At 38.2% G+C, this 27,550-nt stretch overlaps 1 protein-coding gene across 5 annotated transcripts; it reads left to right on the top strand.

The window, feature by feature from the left end:
• The first annotated feature begins 245 nt into the window (after nt 1-245).
• On the top strand, nt 246-26,351 carry PRPS2 (phosphoribosyl pyrophosphate synthetase 2). Of its 5 annotated transcripts, none has more exons than XM_074929942.1 (8): nt 246-377; nt 10,344-10,527; nt 13,065-13,085; nt 16,616-16,714; nt 17,797-17,921; nt 20,414-20,587; nt 24,575-24,734; nt 25,650-26,351. In XM_074929942.1, the coding sequence occupies exons 1-8, from the start codon at nt 256-258 to the stop codon at nt 25,740-25,742; spliced, it is 978 nt and encodes a 325-aa protein (XP_074786043.1). In that variant the 5' UTR covers nt 246-255; the 3' UTR covers nt 25,743-26,351. The 5 variants fall into 5 exon arrangements, with proteins under 5 accessions (XP_074786043.1, XP_074786069.1, XP_074786052.1 ...); XM_074929968.1 differs by lacking the exon at nt 13,065-13,085 and adding an exon at nt 15,488-15,492 and having other exon boundaries at nt 10,344-10,531; XM_074929951.1 differs by lacking the exon at nt 13,065-13,085.
• Nucleotides 26,352-27,550: the final 1,199 nt, after the last annotated feature.

Genomic DNA, 27,550 nt, shown 5'->3' with positions numbered 1-27,550 from the left:
GCAAGTGGCCTGTGGAAAGGGGAGGGAGCTCTGCCCTTCCCTTCACGCCACCCTGCGACCGGCTAACGGCCCCGGCTAACTAACGACCGCCACCTGCGGCCCGCGGCGGTCCCGGCTGGCCCCGCCCCGCGGCCCTCCCCGCTCCTGGCGGCGCGGCGGGGCTGGGGCGGGCCCGAGGCCGCGGCGCCGGTTATTTGACCCCGCGCCGCGGTTCCTGCGGTCTCTCTGCCGCGGCCGCCCCCCCCTCTCCCCGCCATGCCCAACATCGTGCTGTTCAGCGGCAGCTCCCACCACGACCTGTCCCAGCGGGTGGCGGACCGCCTCGGGCTGGAGCTGGGCAAGGTGGTCACCAAGAAGTTCAGCAACCAGGAGACCAGGTGCGCGGGCAGCCCCCGTACCCTGTCGTTTCCCCCGCTCGGGCTCCCCTTCCCCTCACCGCTGTCACCTGCGCTCGCGGCGCCCGGCTGCCGCTGCGCCCCGGCCCGGCGGGTCCCGCCCGGGCGGCTCAGCCGGTGCGGCGGCCGCCTGAGCCCTTGCGCCGCGCAGGGCTGTGGGCAGCCCCTGCCGGGTGCGGCCGGGGCCCGGCCCGGCCTGGTGAGGTGTGCCCGGCCCCTCAGCGCCGTTCGGCGCTGGCGGCAGAGCACGAGTCCGCGGCGCACCGGAGCTGACCCGGCTCGGCGGGGCTGTCCTGGCTCGGGACCTCCTGCCCCCGCGGAGCGGCGTCCCGGCCCCTGAACCAGGGGAAGAGCATCCTCCTGCGGGGTGAGGGTGGTGTTTGCCACGGGCGGCTTGTCTGCAGTGTCAGTCTCATCGCACCGTTGGCAGGTAGCTAATTAAACAGTTTGATCAGCTTTATCTCCATGAAGAGAAAATCTTGGTTTTGTAAATATAATATATTGCATAGCCTTGTCAGTAGGTCCGTATGGGAGTGGATGTAAGAACATGATGGTGATGATGGATTAAGCATTTGAAAAAGCGTCATGCTTCAGGATTTCTTGCAACTGGTCTTTATTTTCTGGCAGCAGCCATTTGTGATGGTGCCAGTTACAGCTCCTGTACGGCTCCCCTCCTTAGTCCAAGGCTCGTGGTTTTCATGAGGCTAGTACAGTTGCCGTGATGGCCTTTGTTTACTCCTATTAGGTTCCTGGCCAGACAAATGCAGAAAGTGATTCTGATAGCCGTGCAAAAAATCCTGTGTGAAGCTATGAGGACAGCTTGCTCACCTTGACTCTCCTAGAACATGCTTGCCAGTGCTTTTTCTACCAATATTACCTCTTTTTACTAGTTTGTCATCTTGGCTTTCTGGCCCACTTGTTTTATTTACTCATTTTTAATGATTAAGTTTAAATTGAGATGACAGCTCTATATTCATCCCATGAGCCAGTAAAACTGTGCAACAGCTTTTCTATAAAAGTGTATTAGACTAGTTGCCAGCTGATTCTAAAATCTTGACTGTAAGTAGCTGGCTAGTCTCTGAGGTTATTGTGTGTTTATTTTTGTCTGTTCTTGTTCTGAATCTCCCGAACAAGCATGTTTTCATTGCTTCCTTTGAAAGATTAACGTGGTGTATTCTAAAATTGCTCTCACAAAGCTTGCCCTTCTATTCTGTCTACATTTTTGCATTCTCAGTTTAATTGCTCTTGTTTTAGTTATGTTCACTGGCATTACTATAAACCCTCTTCCATTGGTGTTTATGCAACCTAATGTTTGCACACTCTAACTCTTCTATTCATTCCTGATTAAATGAAGATTTAAATATTCTCTCAAGTCTTTCCAGCCCCATACTCACTTTATTGCTCTTTGATCTCTTTTCTGCATGATAAAACTTAATTTGTATATTTGGTTGCATGACTTTCTTGCTAACTTATGTCTAATTTTTTTTAATGTTTGTTCTCCAGAGACACTTATCTTCAGTTCTGCTGTTTGCTATTTTTAAGCAGAGATTAATTGATTTAGATTTCATCCAAGGTGGAACTTTATCTCTAAAGTTTGCATATTTATTTTATGAGGTAGGTTAATTAAATTCAAGGCTTCAGGATACAATAATTTCTAGTCTGTCATTCCATCTATTTTTTCCAGGTGTGCAATATTGGCCTCTGCCATCAAACAAGTAGGTAGTGGTGACTGCAGCATGTCAGTTGTTTGGCTAATCTAGTAGTGCTGGTTTCTTTTCTTAGGTCTAAGTAGGGATGTAGTGTGGTTTAGAAATGAGGAATGTATCTAATCTTAAACATTATTTCTGGTTGCTTCTATTGCAACACTGCAAGGCTGACATCGTCTTTTTCCTTTCTTTTTTCCTCCTGACCTTCAAATGCCTTAACATTTTAAATCCTTAAGTGTTTGGTTTTGTTTTTTACAACTTCATACTTTTGAGATTCTAAAATGAAGTTCTTGTTTTCCCCCTACAGCAAGTGTAGTTGTACCCACTATATAATGTTGTAAGCGGGTAATCTTTTCAGTATCCTTAGCAACTTATTTCAGGATGTTGGCCTTCCAGTTTTGTAGACTGATGTTCCCAATAAAAAAAAATCAGCAATAGTAATAAGAGAATTCCTCAACAATGTATTTGAAATTAAACTACAGCTAAAGTTGATAAGATATTTATGCTGCAGTGGTCATTTCCTGAGGCATCTAGATTTTCAGTCTGTCTGTATAGCAGCTTCTTTGTGTGTATATGTAAGCAAAAATGTATTTCTTCCTATATAAAGATAATCCAGCAGCCTTTTTTCCTTCTTTTTGTTGCATTCTTAAATTTATAAACAAGTGTATTGACATTATGAAATATGTTTGCGGTATTGCAGAATACTAGAACCTAATAGTTAAAATGCTCAAAGAACCTTAAACCTTTCCAATGGCACTGGGTCAAACCCCTGTGCAAACAGATAAGCCTGGGCCTGAGGGTCAACAAACTCTTGCTTTGTCAGATTTGTTAAGTTAGCAAGTTGCAGAGAAGATTCACCTTCTGTTAAAAAGTGTTTTGCTGTTTACTACACTCTCTTAAATGTAAATATGTATTAAGTGTAGGTTGATAAATGTGTACCCCCAGGCTTAAATCCTTGTCGGAGGGTTCTAGATGGAAACCCTTTACTTGAGAACCACAGTTAGCCTGTCTTGTAGAGCAGAGTGGAGGGAAGAATCATTAAATATTTTGCTTTATATTTCAACTCAAACAGGCTTTAGGTCTCAGTCCCAATCCTTAGCAGATATAAGTGTGTTTGAGGAACTAAAGCTGTGTACCCTGAGGTTAGCCAAGGATAGGACCACCAATGCCAAGCACTGTGGCTAAATGGGCAAATAATGTTCCCAACCCCACCACCATGAATATGGGAAAGGTTTATCTTTTTAATTTATGCTGAGACTAGCATGTCTAGCAATATTCCAGTTCTCTTCCGATTTCTGATATTCTGATACTGATTTTCTGATTCGGTATTCTCGCAAGTCTGTAACTGAGAAATGTAATGTCTGTGCTAGAGGAGATGAGGGAAATCGCTGGTAGACTTGACCACCACCCCATTTTTTTCCTCCTTCTGTGTAAACTGTATGGAAATGCTTTCCTTCATCTGACAACCAAGGTCAAGCAACCCAAATTAAAGCAGTGAGAGACCACCTCAGTAATATGTAGTTGTAGAAGGTAACAGTTTAGTATTCAAAGCTTGCATGTCAGTTAAGGGCCAGCTACAGTGTAATGGTAGGAGCTTGGGTGGCACCACCTTCACACTTATCTGGCAAAATGTTGGGGCTGCAGTGGGGCTTAGTCAGTTTATCTTCTTCAAACCCCACAAGCAACCATCATTGGCAGAATTTGGCAGGCTGGAGAAGAAGGAAAGGAAAAAGTCTTTAAGCAGGTATGGCTGCTGTAAAAGCATTGTGCAACTCTGACAGACGTGTAACATACTAAATGCTGTGAAGTTTTTCACAACGTTACCTCTGAATATGCTGAGATGGCATTTAATTATGGTTGATACACAATTAAATCCCAGCTCAGGTATTTTTGGTGAGTCAGCTGATAAAAAAATTGTTAAATATACATCAGTTATTAAAAACCCCATGTTTTCTTATATAGTATGTTTGCTTCTTTAAAGACTGTTTATTTTAGCTCTGTCCTCAAAATACTTTTTATTCTCAAAATGGAGAAACTAGAGTCACAGATGACATCCTCTTATGTCTGTCTCAGTGGAAGGAGTTAGTGCTCCCACCCATTCCTGTGATCTTCCTTCCTTTTTCCTGTCAGATTCACTGGTTGAAGTGAGTCTTCTTGCAGATCTTCCTAACAGAACCACGAGGAAGGAAATTGAAGTCCTGCCTGGCACATGTGAATTTGGAGGCTGCCTACCCATTGCCTTTTTTAGCTGCTGAAGCTGGCTCGTTTCAGAAACATTGACTTAACTGCATGCTGCTCAGCTTCTACGAGGAAAATATGGGTTGACTACAAAGGGACGTCGTCTGCTGTATGGGAAAACCTGGGTTGTTGATATAAGGGCCATTTGTTTGTAAGTAAATAAATAAAACTGGTATCTTGAACTGAAATTTAGTTTTGGAAGATAGGAAAAGATACCTGATGTTTCCTTGAAGAATTCTTACAAGGATGGATTTGAGTCTCTTATTTCACACGAAGTGGGGTAATGAAAACAGTTTGTTCTATGGAGAAAATAATTGAAAGAATCAGGAACAAACCCAGAAACTTTTATATTAGTGATATATATCAGGGATGCACAGTTCAGCACTGGGCTGTACATTTCCCTCCCATTTCCCCTTCAGCATCCTCCAACTCTATTGCAGTTGTCCTGAATGTGGTGTGGCCTTGCTATGTCTCCTGTACCCTTGGGGTTCAGCTGCTGTGGGGGCCATGAGCTGTATCACCCTCACTGGTGTAGATGGTTATGGTGTTTGCAGACCCCTAATTGTGGAGTAAGCAATCTCAGGTGATAAACTGGTGTTAAATCAGATGAAGGTGGTAGGGATTAGGGGTGCATTGGGATGTGAAGTGTCTCTTCATACAGCCCAACTGCTGAGTGATTTGCAACCAGAGTTGTTGTGCTCTGCCTGTGGCAGCAGATGCAGCTGTTTCCCTCACTCCCTGCTAGCTTATGCTGTTGTGAACAAGGGGAGGCTGGAGCAGCAAATTTTATCAGCCTGCTTGAATAAGATAAAAATTGTTTCTGGATTACGCATTGTGTGTGTTTTGTTTATATAGGGAAATATAGCCATTTATCACCTTGTTCATTGCTCTGAATTGGAAGAAGCCCCAAAAATTTTAAAACTTCCACTTCATTGACCTTGCTGTGTACTGTTTAGTAGATGCTAAATGCTTGAAATTTAAAACTGAAAAACAATCAGTGTGAATAATGGCTAATGATCTCACATGTCCCTAGCTGCAGTTTGGTACTCAGCCTTGGAAGACTCTTCTGCACATGCTCAAGCTTGTTAGACTTTTGCTTCTGAATTTGAGGGTTCCTTTCAGACTGCATGTGGCTCGACTCTGAGCTGCTCAAGTGAAGGTGTTTTCCTCTTGTGGTGGCAGGCTGTGTGCCAGAGTGGAAGGTAGGAAGCTACTTCCTGTCTTGCGGTGCTTACCATGCCAGTGCCCACCGTTAGGATGGGGCAGGTATCCCTGAAGATCTAGTTGGGTGTTGGTCTTGGAACTCTGAATCAAAGTGGAAGAGCCTAGAGTTGAGGGGGGACCATGGGTGCCAGGAGATATGGGATACCTATAGACTTAAAACTAACTCTGGCATTTTAATTCCTTTGTTGCTTTGGGCATTCCTGGTACCCACTCTGTTATATAAGAGCACAGCAGTTGAAATACTTGTAAGTTGGAAGTCTTGCGTTAAAAGAGTTTGCTCTGCAAAAAGCTTTCCCAAAGGTAAGAGGTCAAACACACCCTTCTGCTTAGTGCTTTCCATTGACTGGGTTTCAATGAATTTCAAATTCAGCATGTGGATTTTTTTATCACTTTTGAGATATTCTTTTTGCACACTCTGAGGACTCTAGACCTTAAATTTTGGCCTCTTCTCTGGTTATTAAAAGTGCCTGAAGTACACATCTATTTTATTGGCACCTAAATTGCTTGAGAAATCTTACTGCTTGTAAGCATGGCTAGAAACTTAATCTATTGTAGTTTAAAAGGTACATAGAGCCCTTTTAACTACATGATTTGAACAGGATCCTAGTTATGAATTTACATTATTTATCGTTTTAGTCTGGCTCTAAATACTTGTTCCCCTGCTTCCCCACAACTATTTTTTTTTTTAGTTAGGATGTACAAATTTAAAACTCCCATTGCTATAAGATCTCTTGGGAGTATACTATAAATCTATCTCGGAAGGATCTCAGCCTTCTGTTACTCCCAATTTTTAATTTTGCCTAATGGATGCTTCAGCCATTGAAATACATCTATAATGTAAGTTGGGTTTTGAGCCTTATCCTTAATTCATGGTAATTATTCTGTCCAAGTTTCTACATATTAAATTGAACTCTCAAATCAGCCTTTGCAAGTTGAAGGCAGATACCAACACTCAAAACTGGTTTTCATCATGTCCTATCTTACATGTACCTTTCTCAGCTAGAGCCTTGTGCTTGTGAATTCCAAGCAACTCTCTCAAAGTTATTTTTGTGGACTATTAACTTCACATAATTGTGTTTTAAAGTAAAGATTATAGGTGTCAGGGCTTTTAATATACAGGTCCTGTTGACTCTTCTTGAACGAGAAGTTTATCTAAACTGAGTGTTACCGAATAGCTGGATTTGATTAAATTGCATAAAACAAACAGTTTGTAATCTTGAGGCAAGAGCTTGTTCTTGTGTCCTTCCTCTGTGTCCTCACTATGTGAAATTGTTTAAATAACCCCCTGAACAGTTAATTAGGTCATGATATAGATGATCTAAGTGGAATTTAGTAATAAGATAATTTTCACAAAGTTTGACTGCTGTTAGTTTAGTGTTCTCTAATAGATATTTGAGGTAAAATACTTCAGATATCTGATACTGTAGTTTATAGTCTCTTATTGCTTGTCTGTTTACAGCTGAATTGTTTAAAAAAAAGGGGGTGTGTGCAAAAAAACCCAAACCAACTTAAAGAAACCAAACTGTCCTGTGTTGTCCTGTCCCCTCCCCATCCCCCCCCCCCCCCCCCCCAACCGAACCAACCAACAAAACCCAAAGACACAAAAAAAAACCCCAACACGATTAGTACAGGGCATGTCTGATGAAATACTTGCAACACAGTGACTGGTTATCTCTTACTGTGTGGCTTGGTGAAGGTAAAATAGGCAGCTTTGTGTGTGTCAGTTGAGTCTACACAATACCTCTCAATACTCGTTTTTGAAAAGGTAGACAAGATGGATCTGTTCCACAGCTGTCTCCAGTTTATTGGGAGAAGATACTTGTGCAATAATTACATTATGCTATTCTTTGGTAGGGTTACTCCTGAGTGCTATGCAAGTATTGTGTAGCTATATGCAAGTAGCATCTCATCTATATGACGGGGGATATGATGTAGGGGAGAACTTTGTAGAGTAGGGCTGATGGTTGGACTTGATGATCCCAAGGGTCTTTTCCAACCTGAATGATTCTATGATTATATTAATTTAAACTTGATTTGATTTAGTCTGCACATAACTTCTGTGTCCACTAGAAAAGTATTACTATATACATATACATTTCTGTGTGCAAAATAGGTATGCCATTCTGGCCTGAAATGCATAACCAAAAATTTTTCAAATGCACTAAGAGAGAAAGTAGTAGCATTTTCCTTTTCTAAGTAGCTTACAAGATGAAGTTGCTGCTAGCCCAAGGTCATTGAAAATATAGTAGTTAATGAAAATATAGTAGTTAATGTAGTAGTATTGAAAATATAGTAGTTAATGGTGATGGAAGAAACATCACTTCAGGACGCATGTGTTAACCAGATCTATATTTGTCTCAAACTATATTCTCTGATCTTCTGAAACCTGTTATTTCTTAGCAGGTATTTTGTGCTTAAAAATGACTGTGTTTTAAAGGAGCAAAACAACTTGAGTGTTGTTATTCGTGTTCTTTGTGTATATAATGAACATTAAGATCATGTGTTTTTGTCATCTGGCAAAGTTTTGTCCTATTGCATAATATATCTATGAAACTAGCTGTTACTTTTTTCCCTCAAGTACTAAAATCTTTTTCTGCCCTCTTTTGTCACTCCAATAACATTCTCCTCTGAAAATTGATGGTGTTTTCTTCTTAGTTTTTTTTTCTACATTCTTCTCCTTTGTAATGGCTTCTAGGTTAATTTCCAGAGCTGGAGTGTACCTTCAGTCTTGGGTTGAAAGAGGTGCCACAGAGCTTTTGCATGTGGTGGTGTTCTTCTTTGGACCTGTTCCAAAGGTGTGGTATGTGACAGTTTTTATTAAGCAGGTCTGTGTAAGTGCCGACTTAATACATTTCAGAGCCCTCATAATAATAACCATGAATCTGTAGCGATGACTGAGACCGTGTCTGTAAGCTAATGGGTAGATGCTTTACTCGGAGCTGCATTTGTGTGTTCAGAAGCAATGACAGGTTTCTTGATTTACTTCTGGGAAGTGGAACTCGGATATTCCAACACCAGAATTCATTTTAGTAGGGCTTCTAATTAAGCCTGACCAGTTCTTCCAATTATGAAATATACTTAGTGTCTTGTTGAACTTAAATTATGCTGACCAAAACGTTTTCAGCTCCAAAAAGGAAAACAAACTAAAAGTATTTTAAGACATTTTTGTTGGATAAATGGAATAGGGCTGTTCAGATAAATTTGGACAGGGAAGTAACAGTTTTATGACCAAAAATTGTGTCTTGGTGCCATGATAAAAGCCTTCAAAAGGTTTCCTGGATTAACACTGAGGTATCTGCAGATGACACTGTCCCTAACCACCTCTGTCCTTCCAGAGATCTTGGTGTTTGCTAGATGGTTTGCTTTCTTTTGGCCTCAACGATGCTACTAGGAGGAATTTGCAGGCAAAAAAAAGGTATAAGGAGAAAAATTAGAACAGGATCTATTGAGAGCTTGTTGGGGACTGCAGAGGAGTCAGGGAGCTGAAAGCATGGACATAGCTATCTTGATGGTAATACATATTATTAAGATGTTTTAAAGCAGTAACTTCCTTTGTGGTTTGTAGCTACAGAAAGCTAATGCGTCTTACAGCACCATGAAAGCTGATAAGAAAAGTTGTTCAGACTGTTTTTGACTAAAACAAGCCTCAGCATTGAAGGTACCCATCAGGTAAATAACTTTACCCAGATATGGGCCATTTGGATGGTTTCCAGCTAGAAACTTTTGTTTATTTGTGTGTTGTGTAAAGATGCAACCTTTTACATAAGGCCTAAGATACTTTAGTATTGAGTAACTAGGACTAACTTAGTAGAGCATGAGGTTTGAATGGTCTAATTGTCTCATTATTTAGGAAGTCTGTATATTTCTTGTATGTTGTTCATGGATTCGGGGCAAAATGAAGGTTAGTCTGCTGGTTTTCTGTGTAAGTTTTGGAGTAACAGGTGTGAAAAGTTAGTGTAGTTCAGTAGATTTCTCTTGCCTGGGTCTAGAATTGAATAAGAATTCATATTCAACTGATTGGTTTTAATTTTCCTGTTTATTTATAAACTCTCTTTAAGTTTTGAATTCTGTGGTTTAATCAGCGCCAGAATTTGCCTTGAAATATGTGGAAGATAGTATCATAAGAAACCGAAGTATCTAAGCACAGTTGGAGCAAACAGAACAACTGACCCAATGTCAGAGTTGAGTCATGTTGAACGGCCCTTTTAGCTTTTCTCCAAGATTTTTTCTGTTTTTAAAAAATACTTTACTTGGGCATGGTGTAAATTTTAACCAGACTTCTGGTTTTGGGGTTTGGTTTGATACTTCTCTCTTCTAAAATGCAGTAGTTTCTCAAATTTATTATCTTAATTATCACAGAAAAAGAACTGCCCTTTTAAAGTAGTATTCAATGCTGTGAAGTTGGCTCTATTACTGTACTTATTTACGTTACTCTTTAAATGCTCATCTGCTTGGGAGTTGGCAAGGGCACAATATACATACTAAATCAAAAAAAAAGCAGTATCAGGTTTAATAAGAATATGAGCTGCATCAGTGCTATAGCCATAATTACATGTTCGTGGGTGCTGACCTTACAAAGACCATATTTGTGCTCAAGTAAATTTTAGACTGGCTTATATTGAAATAGATTTTGTATCAAGGGGACAGTTACTGAAATTGCTGTAAAAAAATCTTACCTAAATGGGGATAAACCTATGAAAGCTTGTTAAAACAAAACTTTTTTCTATTCTTTAATGTCTTTCCAGTAATTCAAATGTTAAATAATCTCCCGCTCTTTCAGTGTAGAGATTGGTGAAAGTGTGAGAGGAGAAGATGTGTATATCATCCAGAGTGGCTGTGGAGAAATAAATGACAACTTAATGGAACTGCTCATCATGATCAATGCTTGCAAGATTGCATCATCCTCCAGAGTGACTGCCGTAATTCCATGTTTTCCATATGCCCGGCAAGATAAGAAAGACAAGGTAGGTAAGAACTGTGTAATTTTGGAAGACTTTTTTTCAGTTTGTTCACTTGACATTTTTGGAGAGGAAAAATTTTCCTAACCAGTTAAGTGATTTGAAAGATTTGCTTTTTTTGCATCCTTTTTTAGTAAAATGTTCAATTAACATCTATAGGTGAATGAATTGAAACAAATTTTTTTCTGCTCATGTTTTGATAATTTGCAGGTCTTCAGCTTGAAAAAGTAGCCACATCCTATGTGTGTAGTATATTGCAGAGTACTGTTAGGAAACATCACCTTATGGGACTGTTTTTCCTGCTTTTTCTAGCTGCTTCCCCCCCCCCCCCCCCCCCCCCCCCCCCCTATGAAGAGAGTACACCCTCTTAAACATTTTAATTGCATGGAATTAAATCCTAAATCTGAAGTGCTGTAACAATTATGTAGGTGGGGTTTACCTTATATGGTTAAACAGCCAAATGGAAGGAATTGATTAAATCTGCAATGCATAACAGTAATTAGTAAAAACATTGTTTTATGCTGCAAGACAGGTTAAAGTTTTTATATCTGTAATAATTATTGATACAGACCAAAAATAGTATGAAAACCCCATAAATATTCTTCTGATTTTTGTGCCCTGAATTTGGTCTGCCATAATTGATGAATGTACCAGTTCAGTCAAGTTGATAACACAGTAGCAAACTGTGGCAATTGAGATTGATTTTAAACACAGAACTAAACTTTTCTATCTCTACTATATATACAAAAAAACCCTAATATGTGAATATTACTTTTGCCCAAACTCACTTGAAAAGGACTAAGAAGAATATGGCTTTTAAGATTGGATTGCCGTGGTTGTCTTTGTAAAATTTCCTCTCTCCAATACTTCCCATAAACGGACTGCCCCCTCCCCTTCACTTTGGGCATCAAGCAAGCCATCCTGAAAGCCTTCTGTTGCTCTTTACATTCTTTTATATAAAACGTAACAGGACTGAAAAGTAATGCAGAAGCTAAAAATAATAGCAGATATAACAAAACGTGATGTCTGAGAACAAAGCTAAATACAGAAAACCTATTTTCTAGTATACTCATTCTTTAAGCACAGGCACTTTGACACCATGCTAATATTGAGATCCACTTGTTCCAAAAACAGATTCCAGGAATTAGATGGTAGCTCCCTATTCTTTGCCTGCATTGTTTGGAACTTCATTTTTTTCTGTGTTTTGTATTGAATAATCTCTTCCACAAATCACACCCCCCCACCCCCCACCCCCCCCCAAAAAAAAAAAAGATTAAATAGTTCTTTTATCAGAAGAACTTGAAAGGGAAGTGGTAAACATTTTGTTGAAAGGGAAGGAAAACATCTCATTATGTTTTGATTTCCAAATTCATACTGGAAGATTCTGCTGGACCACCCTGTAAGTTCTTGGTGTGGGAGAAGGTTGAATACCCCCCAAGTTTTCCACGTATCTAGGTTATGACTTGTCAAAGTTACCTGAAATTCATGTGGCAGACTTTCAAGAGACGCTTAAAATCCACAGTGTGGTGGGCCAGCATGCAACCCAGGAGCATTTTGTCTTTTGGAAATGCCATCTGAAGGTGGATAGCCTAGGAAAGTAATTTTGATTAATAGAACATTGTTCCAGACTGTTCTCTGGGTGTCACTGAGTTCTCCTGTAATTCTAGGCAAGCCATTTCTTTTTTTCTTTTTTTAACCTCTGTTTTGCAATTGAGAAAATGTTTGCGATCTTTGGAAATTAACCTTGGTAGTTGACCTCCATGTTGCAAAATAAGCTATAATATAGTTGTCAACACTGGACAGCTTATTGACAGGGAGATGTTGGATTGCATCAGATCACTTGGTCTTTGACCCATGTTGAGTGCGCAAGCTTTGTGTGCTGCCTGAAGTGTCAGTAAGTGCCAGCCATTTTTTTCCTATGGTTTTTGTGTCTCTAGTGAAAGATGTTGCTGTAGTTTGCTTTGCTATTAACTGAAGCAGTATAATCTTCAGTAGCTGGATGCTATTTTCTGGTCTGAATTTAAGTTGTTCCATAAAGAACTAAAAAGACTTGAGTCCTTGCTGCTTGAAATAATGCTGTATTCTTCATGCCTCGGTTGCAGTTATTGCTGAGAACAATGAAAGTGCCCTTTATTTAAGGAAAGGGCCTTGTAGTAAAAAAATCATATTCTGCACAAGGCCTGTGTAATCTACTCTGGAAGTGTTAGCATTAAACCTGGACTAGCTTTAAATAAGAAACAGAGGTTTAAAAAAAAAAAAGGCTTGCTGAGATTCATAGAAAAGCTGGATGGAACCAAGTGCTGCCATAAACTAGAATACTTCTGATACACAAACTAGCTAATTTAAAATTAGCTCAGGTGTATCTGTTCTTTGGCCATTGTTGCATTTATGCATCCTGTAATTATGCTACTCGGATTCCAAGTCATGGGCAGGACATATTTGTATAGGATGCTGTGGAGATGCCTTTGAGATAAGTTAGAAGTAGAGTGACAGGTGAGTTTGGTGTTCTACAGCTCATGTAACTTTGTTTTTTTGATTTGTAGAAGGGGTCCGTGGAGCGTTGGGTAGGTATCCTTTTTTTTTTAATCTAACACTATGCATTTTCATTAATATGGCCTTACAGGGTGAAACTTACTAGGTTACATTATGTATAATTGGGAGCATATTCAGTTTCACTTCTTGATTTCAGTTGTGTTTCACCTAGGCCATGACAGTAATCCTATGGAATAATTTGCTACTAGAAAACTCCTAGCTTCTAGTTAAAAAATTTTCTGGACATTCAAGATAATGGCTGTCAACTTCTGAAGCTTCAAAGCATATCCCATTTTTGAAACGATAAATTTAGGTAATACATTAGTGAACATTCAGTATGCATACACTTCACAACTGGCTTTCTTGGAAGTGACAGTTCCAGTTATAAATCTTTGGGGTTTCTTGGATTATTTTTATTGTTCAGTACGCATGTGATGCATTTGGAACAAGATAATGTAATAAGATGCTTAAAGGCAACAGAGATTTAATCTTGATGGACAACTTTTACTTTCAGCTATGTGTCCTTTGTATAGTTACTCTCATGAGGTGGTTTATATTAGCTTTGTGGATTTCCCCCTGCCCCTGGTAATTTTAAGAATTGTGAATGATTTTGTAATGCATCACAAAGGAAGAAATAATTTATATAACTTCTTATCTGTAAGAGGGGAATTTGCTTAGGAACTAAAAACTAAGTGATTTTTTTTTTACAATTTAGTTTCTGTACATAATGTAATGTTGTGTTTCACACTAATAATTCTGAAATTAATCGCAAATTGTGCCAAAGAATGGAGGAATGAATACTGTGAATCTTTGTTCTTGCCTCTCTGATCAGAAGCAAACCTTGCAAACTCCAAAATAAAGAAAATCTTGAGTTCTTATGTACCTGTTATCTAAGCTTCTGAATAATGAGTCTAGGTTATCTGAGGTTCCCATAAATATACTTTGATTTTAAAGTAATCTTCAGTTTGGATTGTATTGTAACACAAAACTTACTTTCTATGCAAGCAATCAAATCTTAAATCCTTTTGAACATGTCATGTGTTTTCTTTTAATGCACAATTTTGTGTAAAGGAAACTGTCAGATAGCTACAAACTTCATTTGTCTTAATCTCCTATTAGCCCATTCTTGAGAAACAGGTATTGGTGTCTGGCTATCTTTCCTTCCAAGACCCTCAGTCCACCAACATGTAGGCAATCTGATGTGTGCATGTCTACTAAAACAAGTTACCTAGTGGTAAAACCTTCAAGTTCTTCCTTCTGGGAAGGCAGCCTGCAAGGCCAACAGCTGAAAGAAGTACCAACTGGTAACGTATACATTAGTATTTGATGCAGGAAAGTATTTATTTTTTTGTGATGGTGATACTCATGATATTGATAGATGAAACAAGCTAGGTGGTATTCACATTGAAGAGAAATGGGAAAAAAATAGAAGTGAAATTATCAGCATGCCCCATGGAGTGGAAATGGCAAACTGTGTTCTGGGAACAACACAATTTGCCTTTAGCAGCTAGCCTGAACTATTTACTTGTTTCTACCAGAGGGGGACAGTTCTGCTTTGCCATCTTTTCCTTCATCTTCTATTTGAGCTGCCTCATCTGGCTGCTGTGTGTTCAGACATGTCCCAGTGTGCAGCACAAGGGAAGTGATAGAAGTGTATAGCTTGGACAGGAGGGATGGGACAAGCAGGGGAGCAAACCTCTGTATGCAGCATCATCTTGTTAGTCTAGCTTAGCTGTAGCATCAAATCAGATCTTTGTAAAGAGCTGATAAGGGAATATTGTGTCAGAGTCAAAAGAGTAGAAACTAAGTCTTTGTTTTATTAGATACTGCCAGAGATTTGAGAATACTTTGAAGCTCAGTTTAAATATGTCAGCTTGTACTGCTAAGATGAGCTTGAAGGGATCAGGAATTTGAATGGCATGAACCAAAAGTTTACTACTAATAATAGAAGCATTCAGAAAGCTTAGGCTGACTTGGACCTTACAGAACTGAACTTAAATGAGGAGCAGCATAGTTCTCAGTAACTGGAAGATCATCTTTGCTGAAGTGCTAATGACAGAAAACTCTTATGGAAGCTGAATTCATCTGAATTGCGGAGATCTAGGGAAGTGCTAGCTGTTGCATACATCTTCTGTGTATCTTACACCAACCAAATGGTGGTGATGTTCTGTGAAACATAAAAACCAATAAGGATGGTTTTGAAAAGGAAAAATTTCTGTAATTATGGTGATAAACTTTATCCAGCCGTGAGAAAGACTGCAATATCTGTTTCTTTTCCAGAAGTATGTTGGCAATCTCCAGGTTAAAATAAAGAAATACTGAATTTCCACCTAAATTAGTGAAAGTTGAGGAAAATACTGGCTCCTTGATATGGCAGAGAAGCATCCAGGTTAGACTGGTGATGATTCATCGTATTTTAGGTCATGCCCTTGAGCAGCAGTGGAAGGAGAACTGAGATACTCTCTAATTGTGTATATGGGGTGGAGGGAGAGAGGGTTCCTAGGAAGCTAAATGAGTCTGGCTGATAAAGAAATGTAGCAGCAGAGAATGCTGGGCCAACAAAAAAAGTCTGACAGTGAGATGGAACCTCTGAATTGCAGTTTTGCCTTCATGCTAATGTTATTGCCAACTATTAGCCTTATTTAAAAATTGACCAAATAAAAAACCACAGGAGGTTTTGTTTAGTATTTGTTAGAGAAAGCTGCCTAAGGTGACACAGGTATTTTTCAGACCTTAAAAAAAAGTCTGAAAAAACTTTGCAGTTTCTCAAAAGTGAGGTATCCTCCAGACACAATTTTCCATCTTCTCTTTTTATGTTGCTGTTTGTTCTGCATTCTTGTCACTTTTAAAAAGCTCTTGACATTGCATTAACTTTGCTAATTAGATTTTTACTCTTTTGTGCTTTCTACTTCTCCAGGCTGTTGTGTTTCTTTTTTTTCATCCCCCTTTCCCTTTTGGGAATTCTAGACTGCTAATAGTATCCAACAATTAAGCCTGAATTAGCAAAAAAGAATAAAAAGGCCAGGATAGAAGACCTCTGCCAACATGGATATGTTATAAATTGTATCATCAAGAAATGCTTGATACTAACTTTGTTTTAAAGCAGTGTTTTCAAAATTTGTGTTCACTTTGCCTTCAATCTTTGTGTTTAGCAATGTTTTTTTAGAACAGGGTAGTTGCTTGAGAATTGGATGTTGATGTAGGGTAGTGGCTTAGAGAAATTGAGATGTCTTTCTGCTATAGAAAAGCTAACCGGAAGTTTTAAATAGGAGAACTGGAATTATATACCAAATTTTATCTGCTTGCTAGTCTAATTACTACAGAACATTATTGGGCAGACTATGCAAACTGATTTAGATATTCCTCAATGTTTTGCTGAGTTTCACAACCCTAGCAGCAAGATTAGCTATTGACAGGCTAGTTTGGATAAAGTTCTGGAGTTCTTCCTATCTAGATTCCAAATATTCTAAAGGAAAAAATCAATAAAAGAAGGTAATATTCTGACTCCCTGCATCTAGTTGAAATCTTTTTAAATTGTAAACATTTGTGCTTTATTCCTCAGAGTCGTGCTCCAATCTCTGCAAAACTTGTTGCCAACATGCTGTCAGTTGCAGGGGCTGACCACATCATCACCATGGACTTGCACGCTTCTCAGATCCAGGTAACTATCAGTTCTTACTGACTGTGGCTAGGGGCTCTACTGTGAAAGACTAATATTAATTTTTTTGTTTTTTTCTCATAGTTTTGAAAGGCTGTGTTCAGAATTGTAATTCTGAAGGTTCAGAAAAAGTCTCACTACCTGTTTCTAATTAAATTCCCCTTTGAATGAGACCAGCTTTGATTTTTTTGGGGTGATTCTGCAGGCACTTTGAGTATTTGTGCATTGGAGTTTTCAGTGGAATCTGCTAAGTCTAGTGTAAGAGCTCCCAGAACATAAAATGTACTGTTTTTAAGGCAAGTTCTCTGAGTCTTGGTCTGGTCAGTGATTATAGTATTGCCCTAGATAGAGTTTTGATGTTACAGCCAAGGGGACAATATTCTCCTCTTAAGAGAAGTGGGGATGGAGGCTGGCAGCCCTTAGCTGGCTTACTGCTGAATCCAGCAAAATCAGAAAACTTTCCTCAGACACAAAACAGACATTGTTTGTCATTCTCATGTGTACCTCTTTTCAGGATATCTTGGGGTTTTTGTCTAGAAAATACCTTCTCTTCCAGTTCTGGTGTTCTGTTTAATCAGAATTTCCTATGCTAGATGGCTGTCATGCAAATAAAAAGCAGTTTCATTTGTGGTCTTACACAGATTTCTTGTTACAACTTGCAGAAAGATTCCATTTCTTTCTCAAGTAATACCAGCTTGAATATTCCCTGTAATGAAATACTACTGTTCATGTCAAGCAGTTGAAATTTATGGGAGCATTACTCATTGGATTTTTGAGAGCTTTTCACAAGCATGAATTTACTTGGGTGCCTGAAGGTGATCTTCTTTTCTGATTTTTATAGCATTTGAGAACAGCTGTTCTTTATTTCACTACTCCTGGGTGAGATTTTTAGAGATCTTAATATTTGTCTATACTTCTGCTGCATTAGGTATTATAGAAATATCAGAAGGCAGAATTAGGCCAGTGTGAAATACTAATTAAAGTTCTGCCGTACATGAAAGGCAAAGGCTTGATTATTTTCCCATGTCTTTGTTCCAGGTAAGGCATAAACATACATTAATGAGACTCTTTCTCTTTTGGACTAGGGTTTCTTTGACATTCCAGTAGATAACCTGTATGCAGAACCTGCAGTGCTGCAGTGGATTAAAGAGAACATTTTGGAGTGGAGAAACTGTATCATAGTCTCACCTGATGCAGGTGGTGCAAAAAGGTACTATACAAGCCTAAACCTGTTAGTTTTCCATATAGTTAGTGGTTAATGAAATAGTTTCTCTGGTCTACTTTTTTCCTCTATCAATTGTGCAAGATATAGTATATATAACTGATAAATCCTACTGCATTGTAAAAACAGAACAACTAGTTCTTTCGATGTTGTTCATGCTTGAAAACATCCAGGAACTTTCTATACTCTAAAGAAAATCTTTTTCTCTCTCCCTGGATATGACCTTATTAGCTGAATCCCTCCACAGGAGGGAAGAGAGATTTTTTTTCCTGCTGCTTGCTTCTTTAGTCCAGTTGCTGCACCTCTTCCTGCTTCGCTCTGGAACTGCCTAAAGTTCCTCTTCTCTGTCAGAGTATATGGCCTATCTCTACTGTACCTGCTGGCATTTAGGTAAGAGCTTGATTGAATCATGTTTTTTTTTTCTTTATATTATTGTGTTCCAGCAGTAAACCTATTGACCCCAACTTGTGCACTGTGAATACTAGAAAAGGGGAGTTTTGTTTTGAGTGGCAAAAGGTGAAAATAGAGTTAGTTCCCTGGAGTGTTTCTTCATTTGCAGCATATGAATTTACTAATTTAGCAGACTATCTTTTATTACATATCTATTGAGTATAAACTAATGCAAAAGCTCAGAAGCATGCTGGTGGGTGAGGTGATAAAGCATGCCATTAAGGCCAAATGCTTATTCTCTAGTTTTACTGGTTGTGCTGTTGCTACAAAACTGGAGGCAAGGACAAATGAAGTAAGAATACTGTAAGCCCATAGTTATTTAAATGTTTGGAATGGAGTGTGGGGGGGAAGACTGTCATAATTTAATTTTGATTGAAGCCCTTGGGTCTGTTGTGAGTGTTCATGTTCTATTAATACAGTAGGGAAATAAGACTGATTAGAACTCCATGGCTGTTCCTGTTTAGATTAATCAAGTTAAAGATGTGAAGAGTATGAACCACAGAAAGCATTCTAAAATTCATGTGACTCAGTCAATTCAATTTCTTTGTTCATTCCTATCTGGATACTGTTTTTTTCACAGTTGTGTTTTGTGGCTTTTTTTTTAAACAAAATATAGCCTTTGCTTAGAAGTCAAGTCAGAAGACAGCATTTTTTCCCCATACCTTGGAAAAATTTGTTGATCATAAGAGTTATTTTCTGAGGGCCACTCACTGTATTTAACACAGACTCTATCTTTGGTACCTTTCTGTTGTAGTGCAACCAAACAGTTGCTGGTGAAATAGGGGAAGATGTAGCTTTCAAGTAATTCACAGCTTTTCCTTCACTTCCAGTAATGTAATTTAAAGAAAATGGTTTGGCTTTTCCATTTAAAACATGTAGGCCTTTAAAATACTATTTGAGTTAATGAAGAATGAATAGAATATGAGAAGGTTTGTCTTAAAACTTAAATCTGCGAGCATTAAAGAAATTCTTTAAAAAAATCCTGTTCTTGCACTCATTTAAAATATCTGGCTTTTCTATTTCTTGCCATTTTCTTGGGTATTTTGCAGCCTATTAAATTTTGTGACTGAAATAAGGAATGCAAATTCTATTAATATTTTAATGCCTCAGAGGTATTGAGACTTGCTATGAAATTACGCTGCTCACAAAAAAATGCCAAAACATCTGAGGCTTTTGTTTATCACCCAGTTGAAATACAGTAACTAACAACTCCTTCATATTTAAGTGGTAAAGAAACAAAACTGCATCCTTTAACTGTTAATAACCTTGTTAACAACGTTCTAAATGTGTTCTATAAAGACACCTACAAGGTTGTGCCACCGTAGAAAAGCACAGTATTGTTTATTTCTGTGTCTTTATTCCTGTCTCTTTGTATCTACCAGCTCTGGTATATTAAAAAACCTGAAAAAAGCAATCAGAAGTCTATAACAAATTGCGTTTGTCATCGGAGATTTGTCTGGCCACCAGAGGTCACCCTAAATAGTTTTAAAGATCTTTGTCAAGCCGATGTATTGCTAAGAGAATTACTAATGAAGTAAGCTATTTGATTACTAAGTACTGCTAAAATAATTACTAATCACTATTAGCTTCTATGATTTTTTTTTTCTCCTTTGCTTTGGTTTCATATTCCTGCAATGGTCTTTTCAGTTAGGATGTTAAAATACATGCTGCTGTAGGCTTAGAATTGAGGCTACCTCTACTTTAAATTATCTAGTGTGACTAGGTATTGCAGCATCTTAATAAATTGTGAATAGCTGAAATGTTTTCAAAGCCAGGCACTTAATGACAGAAAACCAGTCAATTCAATTTTTTTGAAAAATCATTTCTGAAGTATAGCTTAAGACTCCAGTTGTATTTATTAGTAGTGAATTAAGATTGTTTCTAACAGTCTCATTACTTGCAAAAATTTGTGCTGTGGTAATTTGAAAGCCAAGCAAAAAAACCCCATGTGCTTTATGACAAATACACATGTATGGTTCATTATTTTAAAATAATTCTCTAAATGTAGTGTATTTCTTCCTGTAACTTAGGGTTACTTCAATTGCTGACAGACTGAATGTGGAATTTGCTCTCATTCATAAGGAAAGAAAGAAAGCAAATGAAGTGGACAGAATGGTCTTGGTTGGTGATGTGAAAGACAGAGTAGCAATTCTTGTTGATGATATGGCTGACACATGTGGTACAATATGTCATGCAGCAGACAAGTAAGTATTACTATGAACTGTCCCATTGTCTTGCTGTACTGCAACCTGCAGAGAGTCAATAAATGCAGTTGCTGGGTCCTGCATGCTTATAACCCACCCTGACGTCTGTAACCTGAAGTCACTGTTGTCCTTGAGTCTGTAGGTTGCGGTCCTGTGATCAAGCTGTGTTCTTTAGAACATGGAATTGAGAAAACACTTCCAGAAATGTATTATCTGTATTTAGAAAGGGTACAATATAAATAAAGCCATATAATTTGGAAGGGACTTGGGCCATCTAGTGCATTTTTCAGTTCAAAGGCAGAAATGACAGCTAGGAAAATCGTTCTCTTCTTAATCTTCATCATGGAGCCTTTCCACTCTCCTTAGGCAATCTTCCACAAAGCTTTACTAGATTTAATATTGGAAAGTATTTTCTCCAGAGTATTTAATGCATGTTTAACATTAATGTACATCTTCAGTATAAAACTACTTGTCCTTTTCAAGGGAGGTGAGAATAAGTTTTCCTGTCTTTTGTCTGGAAGTTGAAAAGTATTTTCATTCCCCTCTAAGTAACTTCAGTTTGTTCAGTCCTTGTGCATGCTTTCTAGACTTCTGCTCTGTTACTGATGCCCTCTGGATTCTTTCCAGTTGGTCCACTTCTTGGAGTGGAGCATGTGAATGGAGACTCACTATCTTAACTGAGGCCCTATCAGTGCTAAGTAGAAAAGATTATTTTATGGATTTCCAGCTTGCTTTATGCCAGTACATTTCAGTGTAGCAGTAGGGTTTTTTTCCACAGAAATTGTCATTGACTGCACTGAACTTTGGTAATGTCTATAGCCTTTAAAAATTGCTGATTCCTGAACTGATTAATTCTTTCTATTGCTGTAGCTTCACAATTCAATATATATGGCAGTAACTCTAGCTTCAAAATCATCTTGACTATTGGAGAAATGTACTGAAATTTATTAAGTGAGGTGTTACAGTTGAGCAATACTAGACTAAAATGCTCCTGTCTGTTCCCTCATATCCAAACATGTGCTACCAACTTCAGTTTGGGAGGTCAAGGGCTGCAATCTAAACTTGGCCAGAGTCCTGAGGTTTTAAATCTTCCTTTCAGAGATTCTGTATTTTGATACTGTTTGCAGCAAAGCCCACCTCCATGTGATTGTAAATAGTGCACATTAGAATGGGAAGGAACTGCTGAGGAGCAAGACACAGGAATGTTTTTAATTGTTGTTGATGAACACTTACAGTAGCATTGCTGCTCTTGGATGTAATCCTTTCTAAAGTTAGCATGTCTCAGTTGAGAACATTTTGAATTGATATTCCTGTCAAACATATTTGTAGACACTATAGAGAGTATCAAATAGTCTTGCATCCAAAACAGGTCCGTGTCGTACTTCCTGCCTGAGTCTGTTTGAATCATAGAATCATTAACCTAATACTGCCAAGTTCACCACTAAACCATGTCCCTAAGCACCACATGTACACATCTTTTAAATATCTCCAGGGATGGTGACTCCACCACTGGCAGCCTGTTCCAATGCTTGACAACCCTTTGTTAAGAAATTTTTCCTAATATTCAATCTAAACCTCACCTGATGCAATTTAAGGCCACTTTCTTTTGTCCTATCACTTGTTACTTAGGAGAAGAGACTGACACCCATCTCACTATAACCGCCTTTCAGGCATTATAAAGCTTCTTCTTCTCCAGGCTAAACAACTGCAGTACCTTCAGCCATCCCTCATAATACTTGTGCTCTATACCCTTCATCTTTTTTGCCCTTCTTTGGACATGCTCCAGCACCTCAGTGTCTGTCTTGTAGTGAGGGGCCCAAAACTAAACACAGCATTTGAGATACAGCCTCATCAGTGCTGAGGATGGGAGGACAATCACTTCCCTAGTCTTGCTGGCTATGCTATTTCTGATACAAGCCTGGATGCTATTGGCATTTTTGAACACCTGGGCATGCTGCTGGTTCATGTTCAGCTACCTGTTGACCAACACCCCCAAGTCCTTTTCTGCCAGGCAGCTTTCCAGCTACCCTTCCCCCCAAGGCTATAGACTTACATGAGGTTATTATGACCCAGGTGCAGGACCCAGCACTGAGCCTTGTTGAGCCTCATACAACTGGCCTCAGCTCATCGATCCAGCCTGTCCAGATCCCTCTGTAGAGCCTTCCTAATCTCAAGCAGATCAACATTCCTGCCCAACTTGGTAATCAGCAAAATTCCTATGGGTGCACTCGATCTCCTCATCCAGATCATTAATAAAGATATTAAACAGAATTGGCCCCAGTACTGAGTCCTGGAGAACATCACTTGTGACTGACTGCCAAGTGGATTTAATTCCATTCACCACAACTCTTTGGGCCTGGCCATCCAGACAGTGTTTTACATAGCAAAAAATATATGCCCATCCAGTTCTATGAACCAATTTCTCCAGGAGAATGCTGTGAAAACAGTGTCAAAAAACCAGGATGAAGCTTAAGTGAGCTAGACATTACTGTTGGTGGTTTGAGGTAAAGATCATCCCTTGAGTTTACAGTCTTTACTTGCAGGCTTGCTGTTTGAGTCTAGATAAAAAAGGATGTCAAAAAATCATGACAGAGGGATTCATACAATCCTGTGTTTCTTTTCACTTTGATGGAAAATTGATGGAATTTTGCAAAGACATGTTGTGCAGTTCTTTGCTATCCACATACTGCATCCAACCACAGAGTGTGCTTCTGGGCTGTGCCCTTTGCAGATCAAAATCACAAATTGCCTAGCCAGTGTTTTTTATACCCCTGTACATAGAGGAAGTTAATTCCTGTCAAAAAGGAGGCCTTTATTTCTTTCCTGTTATGAAAGAAGCACTTCTTTATTTACACACAATAGGCTTCTATACAGCAAATTCTGAAACCATCAGAAACCTTAAATGTATCTGTTGTGTTCACTAAGAACAATGCTTTTGAGTGATGGTGCCTTATATCATGTTCTTGGTATGAAGTAGAGCTTTTCATTAATGCTAAATCTAGGTGAAATGTACCTTGTGCTTACTTAAGACTTGCTCACCAACATACCTTTTAGAACTTTTTTTATCTCGGCAACTTAGATACATTTCTTGGCTCATCTACTTGAGATGCATTTTCAGGTACAGCAGGTCAGCTTGCTTCAGTACAAATCTAAGTACATACCCTTGTACATATTCACCATGTCATAGTGCATCTTCTTTGTAGGTTGCAGCTCCTAAATGTAATGCTGAGAATGACCAGAAAACTTTGGTTCTGAGCCACTGAAAATGAGATGATGTTTCTGTGTTTTTTGTCTTTTTTGTCTTACTGTACTTATGCAATGATCTGATGAAGTACCACTCTTCAGGGCCTCTGTTTGTAAGACTAGTAAAGCAGCTAGGATGTAGCTGAGCATCTGAAGGCGGAGAGGCCAGTCAAAATCAAATTAAGATATTCTGACTCCTTCACAAGGTGTTCTAGTTCTTTGATTTATACTTATTTTTTTCTCCTGTGCTTGGATCAGCAGCAAGTCTTCTCACAACCTGGCAGTAAGCTAGGCTTTTAATTAGTAACATTTCTTCTTCATCAGAAACTCTTTCCAAGCAGAATTATTTGAATTGCAAATTAAAATAAATGTGAACAATAACGGAGGCACAATAGAGTTGTGAATACTGCCATCCAACCTACTTCATTTTTGACTGATTAAGATAGGAAACTTGTACTAGAATTCAGTTGTATGTTGTGCTGACGTGGACAGAAGTGCAGCATTTTAGATTAGTATCACTGCTACTGATAAGAACTTTTAATTAGCAGGTTTTATTTTTTGTGAGTTCCATATAACCTGAAAAAGTTTAAAATTCTCTGAATTATTTTGTAGATATCTGTATCTTCCTGTAGCTTCTAGGAAAAATTTATGTGTAAAATGTATTTTAAAGATTTGTATCTGGCTTCATCTATAGCCATGTATGTAAATAGGCATCACGGTATACTTTTCCTTTGTGTTCTACAGGTTAGTATCTGCTGGAGCTACTAAAGTTTATGCTATTCTTACTCATGGCATCTTCTCTGGTCCTGCTATTTCTCGGATTAATAATGCATCATTTGAGGCTGTTGTGGTAACTAACACAATCCCCCAAGAAGAGAAAATGAAACACTGCCCAAAAATTCAGGTACAGTCGTGTTTTTGTCATCTGTTTAAACTCTGGATTTGTATTTTACTGTTTGCTGATGCTAGAATTTGTGCCTTGAGAGGAAAAGAATATTTTAAAATACATTGTTTGCAGGACACCTTGCTAAAACATGCCAAATTACTGTACTACCTGTATCCCCTTAAAACAGTTAAGTACTGCAAAATATTTGGTATTTGCAACGGATTGAGTAGGTCAAACAAAAAGTGGGAAATGTAAAATTGGCTGGTTTGGGTTTTTTGTTTTTATCAATAAGTTCCTACATACAAATTTTGTATGATTGTTATGTTATTGTGAATGCTACAGAAACCTTAGATGACTTCATTATTTTTTTTAAATACAATAATGAAAATGCTCAAGACAACAACATGTTTCTTTCCAAAAATCAAGCTGAAAATAGAAAGCTGACAACATCAGTAGCTTTTACATGAGAAGTCATATGTCTTTTTTGAGTTTTTCTTTACTACAGAGTGAAGGATAGCATAAAAGATTGTTTTCATTAATGCAACATTGAATTTTTAAAAGCTTAACACTTATTTGGTATTTAAACAAGGAATGCACTTAAAAGGTATGCTTCCTGTAAGCTGTGTGTGTCAAGTGGACACTGCCATCTGATGGCTAGAGTAGTTTTTTTGACAGCATGCCCTGTGCCAGAAGTCTTCAGCAGTATGCCTCTGCAGAGATCTTATTCAGTGCTTTCTTAATTTTTGAGTTTGTACTTTGTATTAATGTGGTTCTTAAGTATATGTTAAGTACTTAATGCTTTAATGTTACTTTACTCCCTAGAGGGGGTAAGAGAACACAATGTTAAACTGAATGTTTGTTCATATGTTTGAGCTGTACAATTTACTGTTCTTGGCATCCCATAAGACTTATCTTCTTGATTTTTTTTTTCAGTTTATTGACATTTCTATGATCCTGGCTGAGGCAATTCGAAGAACACACAATGGTGAATCTGTGTCTTACTTGTTCAGTCATGTCCCCTTGTAACTGCAGGAGATTATACTGCATGTTTGCAAAGGTCCTCTCAGCTAGCACTTTTGGTTTTAACAATGTTTCTCAACCATAAGAAATCAGTATCTTTATACAATTCCAGAGCTTGTATGTTTAATTATTATATTTGTCTTGTAATTACTATTTGTTCTTTGTAAATGGGCAATAAATCTCTGTCTTGCGGAAGCTTCATGAATTCCTTTGAGAGTCTGGAAGCCTTGTGGGTTGAGTAAGTTCTCTTTTATGTGTCTGTCCTCACTTCCTGCTAAACTGCTGCTTCAGATCTGTTTTTCTATACAGAACTACAAACTGTTCATAGAACTTAATGGGATGTATGCATGTAAGATAATTTTCTGTGTTAAGATGAATGCTGCAGACTTGGGTATCTTCTATCTATTCATCTGTCAGGCAAGCAGCTGTTGGTTTTTGTTTTGTTAACTATCATGAATAGTATTTTATAAGCCCTAACAGAATGTAAACTTCATGTTAATTTTGAGGAACTGTTGACACATCCATAGTATTAACTGTTTCATACACTTGATGTTCTTTTTTCCACAAGATGTGGCTGTGGTTTTCTTTTGTAAAGATCTCATTATATTAAATCGTTTGCTTAACATCTATTCTGTGCAGTTACTGTCTTCAGTCATAAGATTAATGTTTTAGTATTCCTGGGATGATTCATTTCATGTGTTTCAATAATAAGGACCAGTCTTTAATCATGAAAAGTTTGGTGTAAATTCTATTTTTTTTTCCCCATAGCTTTTGACATTCCTTGAGTGTGATCATATGAATCATTTCATAACAGTCTTCCTATTTATATTGTAAAGCTTCACGTGCAAAGTCCAAACAGCAAATTTAAACACACAGATATTTATACAGGCTGGTGTCTGTCCCCATTTACTTGATTAAAAAGTATCTCAAACTTCTTGGTTTTTTCAAACTGCACAGTCAACAGAGCTTTAGGTTTCCATTCATAGTACCACACTACTGTGCAACAAGTGAACTATGGTAGGCTAACTAGTCTCAAATACTTTAACATTAAAAAGTTAAAATCACTATGAAAACAGTTTTGTTTCTTGTATGCTGAGAAGGCTTATGGTTAAGTACTGATAATGCAGTCAGTAATGGATTCTGGGAGAAAAAAACAAATCTAATAGAGTAATTTTAAGTCTTTCAATCCTTCTATGGAGTGTTTTCACGGTTAGAGCTGCATTTAAGAAAGCCTTATTTCATCCTACATTGCTTATTCTGAGAAGTATCTATAATGATTTGGTGTTATATTATAAAATGAATTTTTCCATTCCAATTAAGACAGACAATTTTTTTGCTTTCTCTAAGAATTAATCTATTTTGCCTTTATAATTTTTTTCCCAGTAATTTTCTATTTCTTCTGTGGGTTTCTTTTTCTATAGGAATGAGTAAAACATAATTTCACTGTACTGCTTTAAATACAGCAATGGGGTATGTAAGATATGGTGATGAGAAGTCAGTTCAGTGTCAAGTTCTCAGAGGAATTCCTTGTTACAGTTGAATTTTCAAGAGTATGTTATAACACAGTAGAAATGAATTTACATCCCTGTTTTATTCAGTGAAGCAATTTTTTAAACATTTAACTTATTTTCTTGAAAATATGACTTCACAGTTAAGTTGTTAACCCCAAGTCTGTGGCCACATAATTATACCAAAGTTTAGACTTTATTGATACACAAAAGGTATACAATACTTCTAATGCACTGTACCAATTCAGCTGTTTTACAGTTCAGATCTTTGTTACAAACAAAATGCTGAATTGTTTGCCTTTACTG

Source organism: Athene noctua, chromosome 1, assembly GCF_965140245.1.
Source record: "Athene noctua chromosome 1, bAthNoc1.hap1.1, whole genome shotgun sequence".
In the NCBI taxonomy this organism is placed as follows: Eukaryota; Metazoa; Chordata; class Aves; order Strigiformes; family Strigidae; genus Athene; species Athene noctua.
This window is presented reverse-complemented; position numbering and strand designations above follow the sequence as displayed.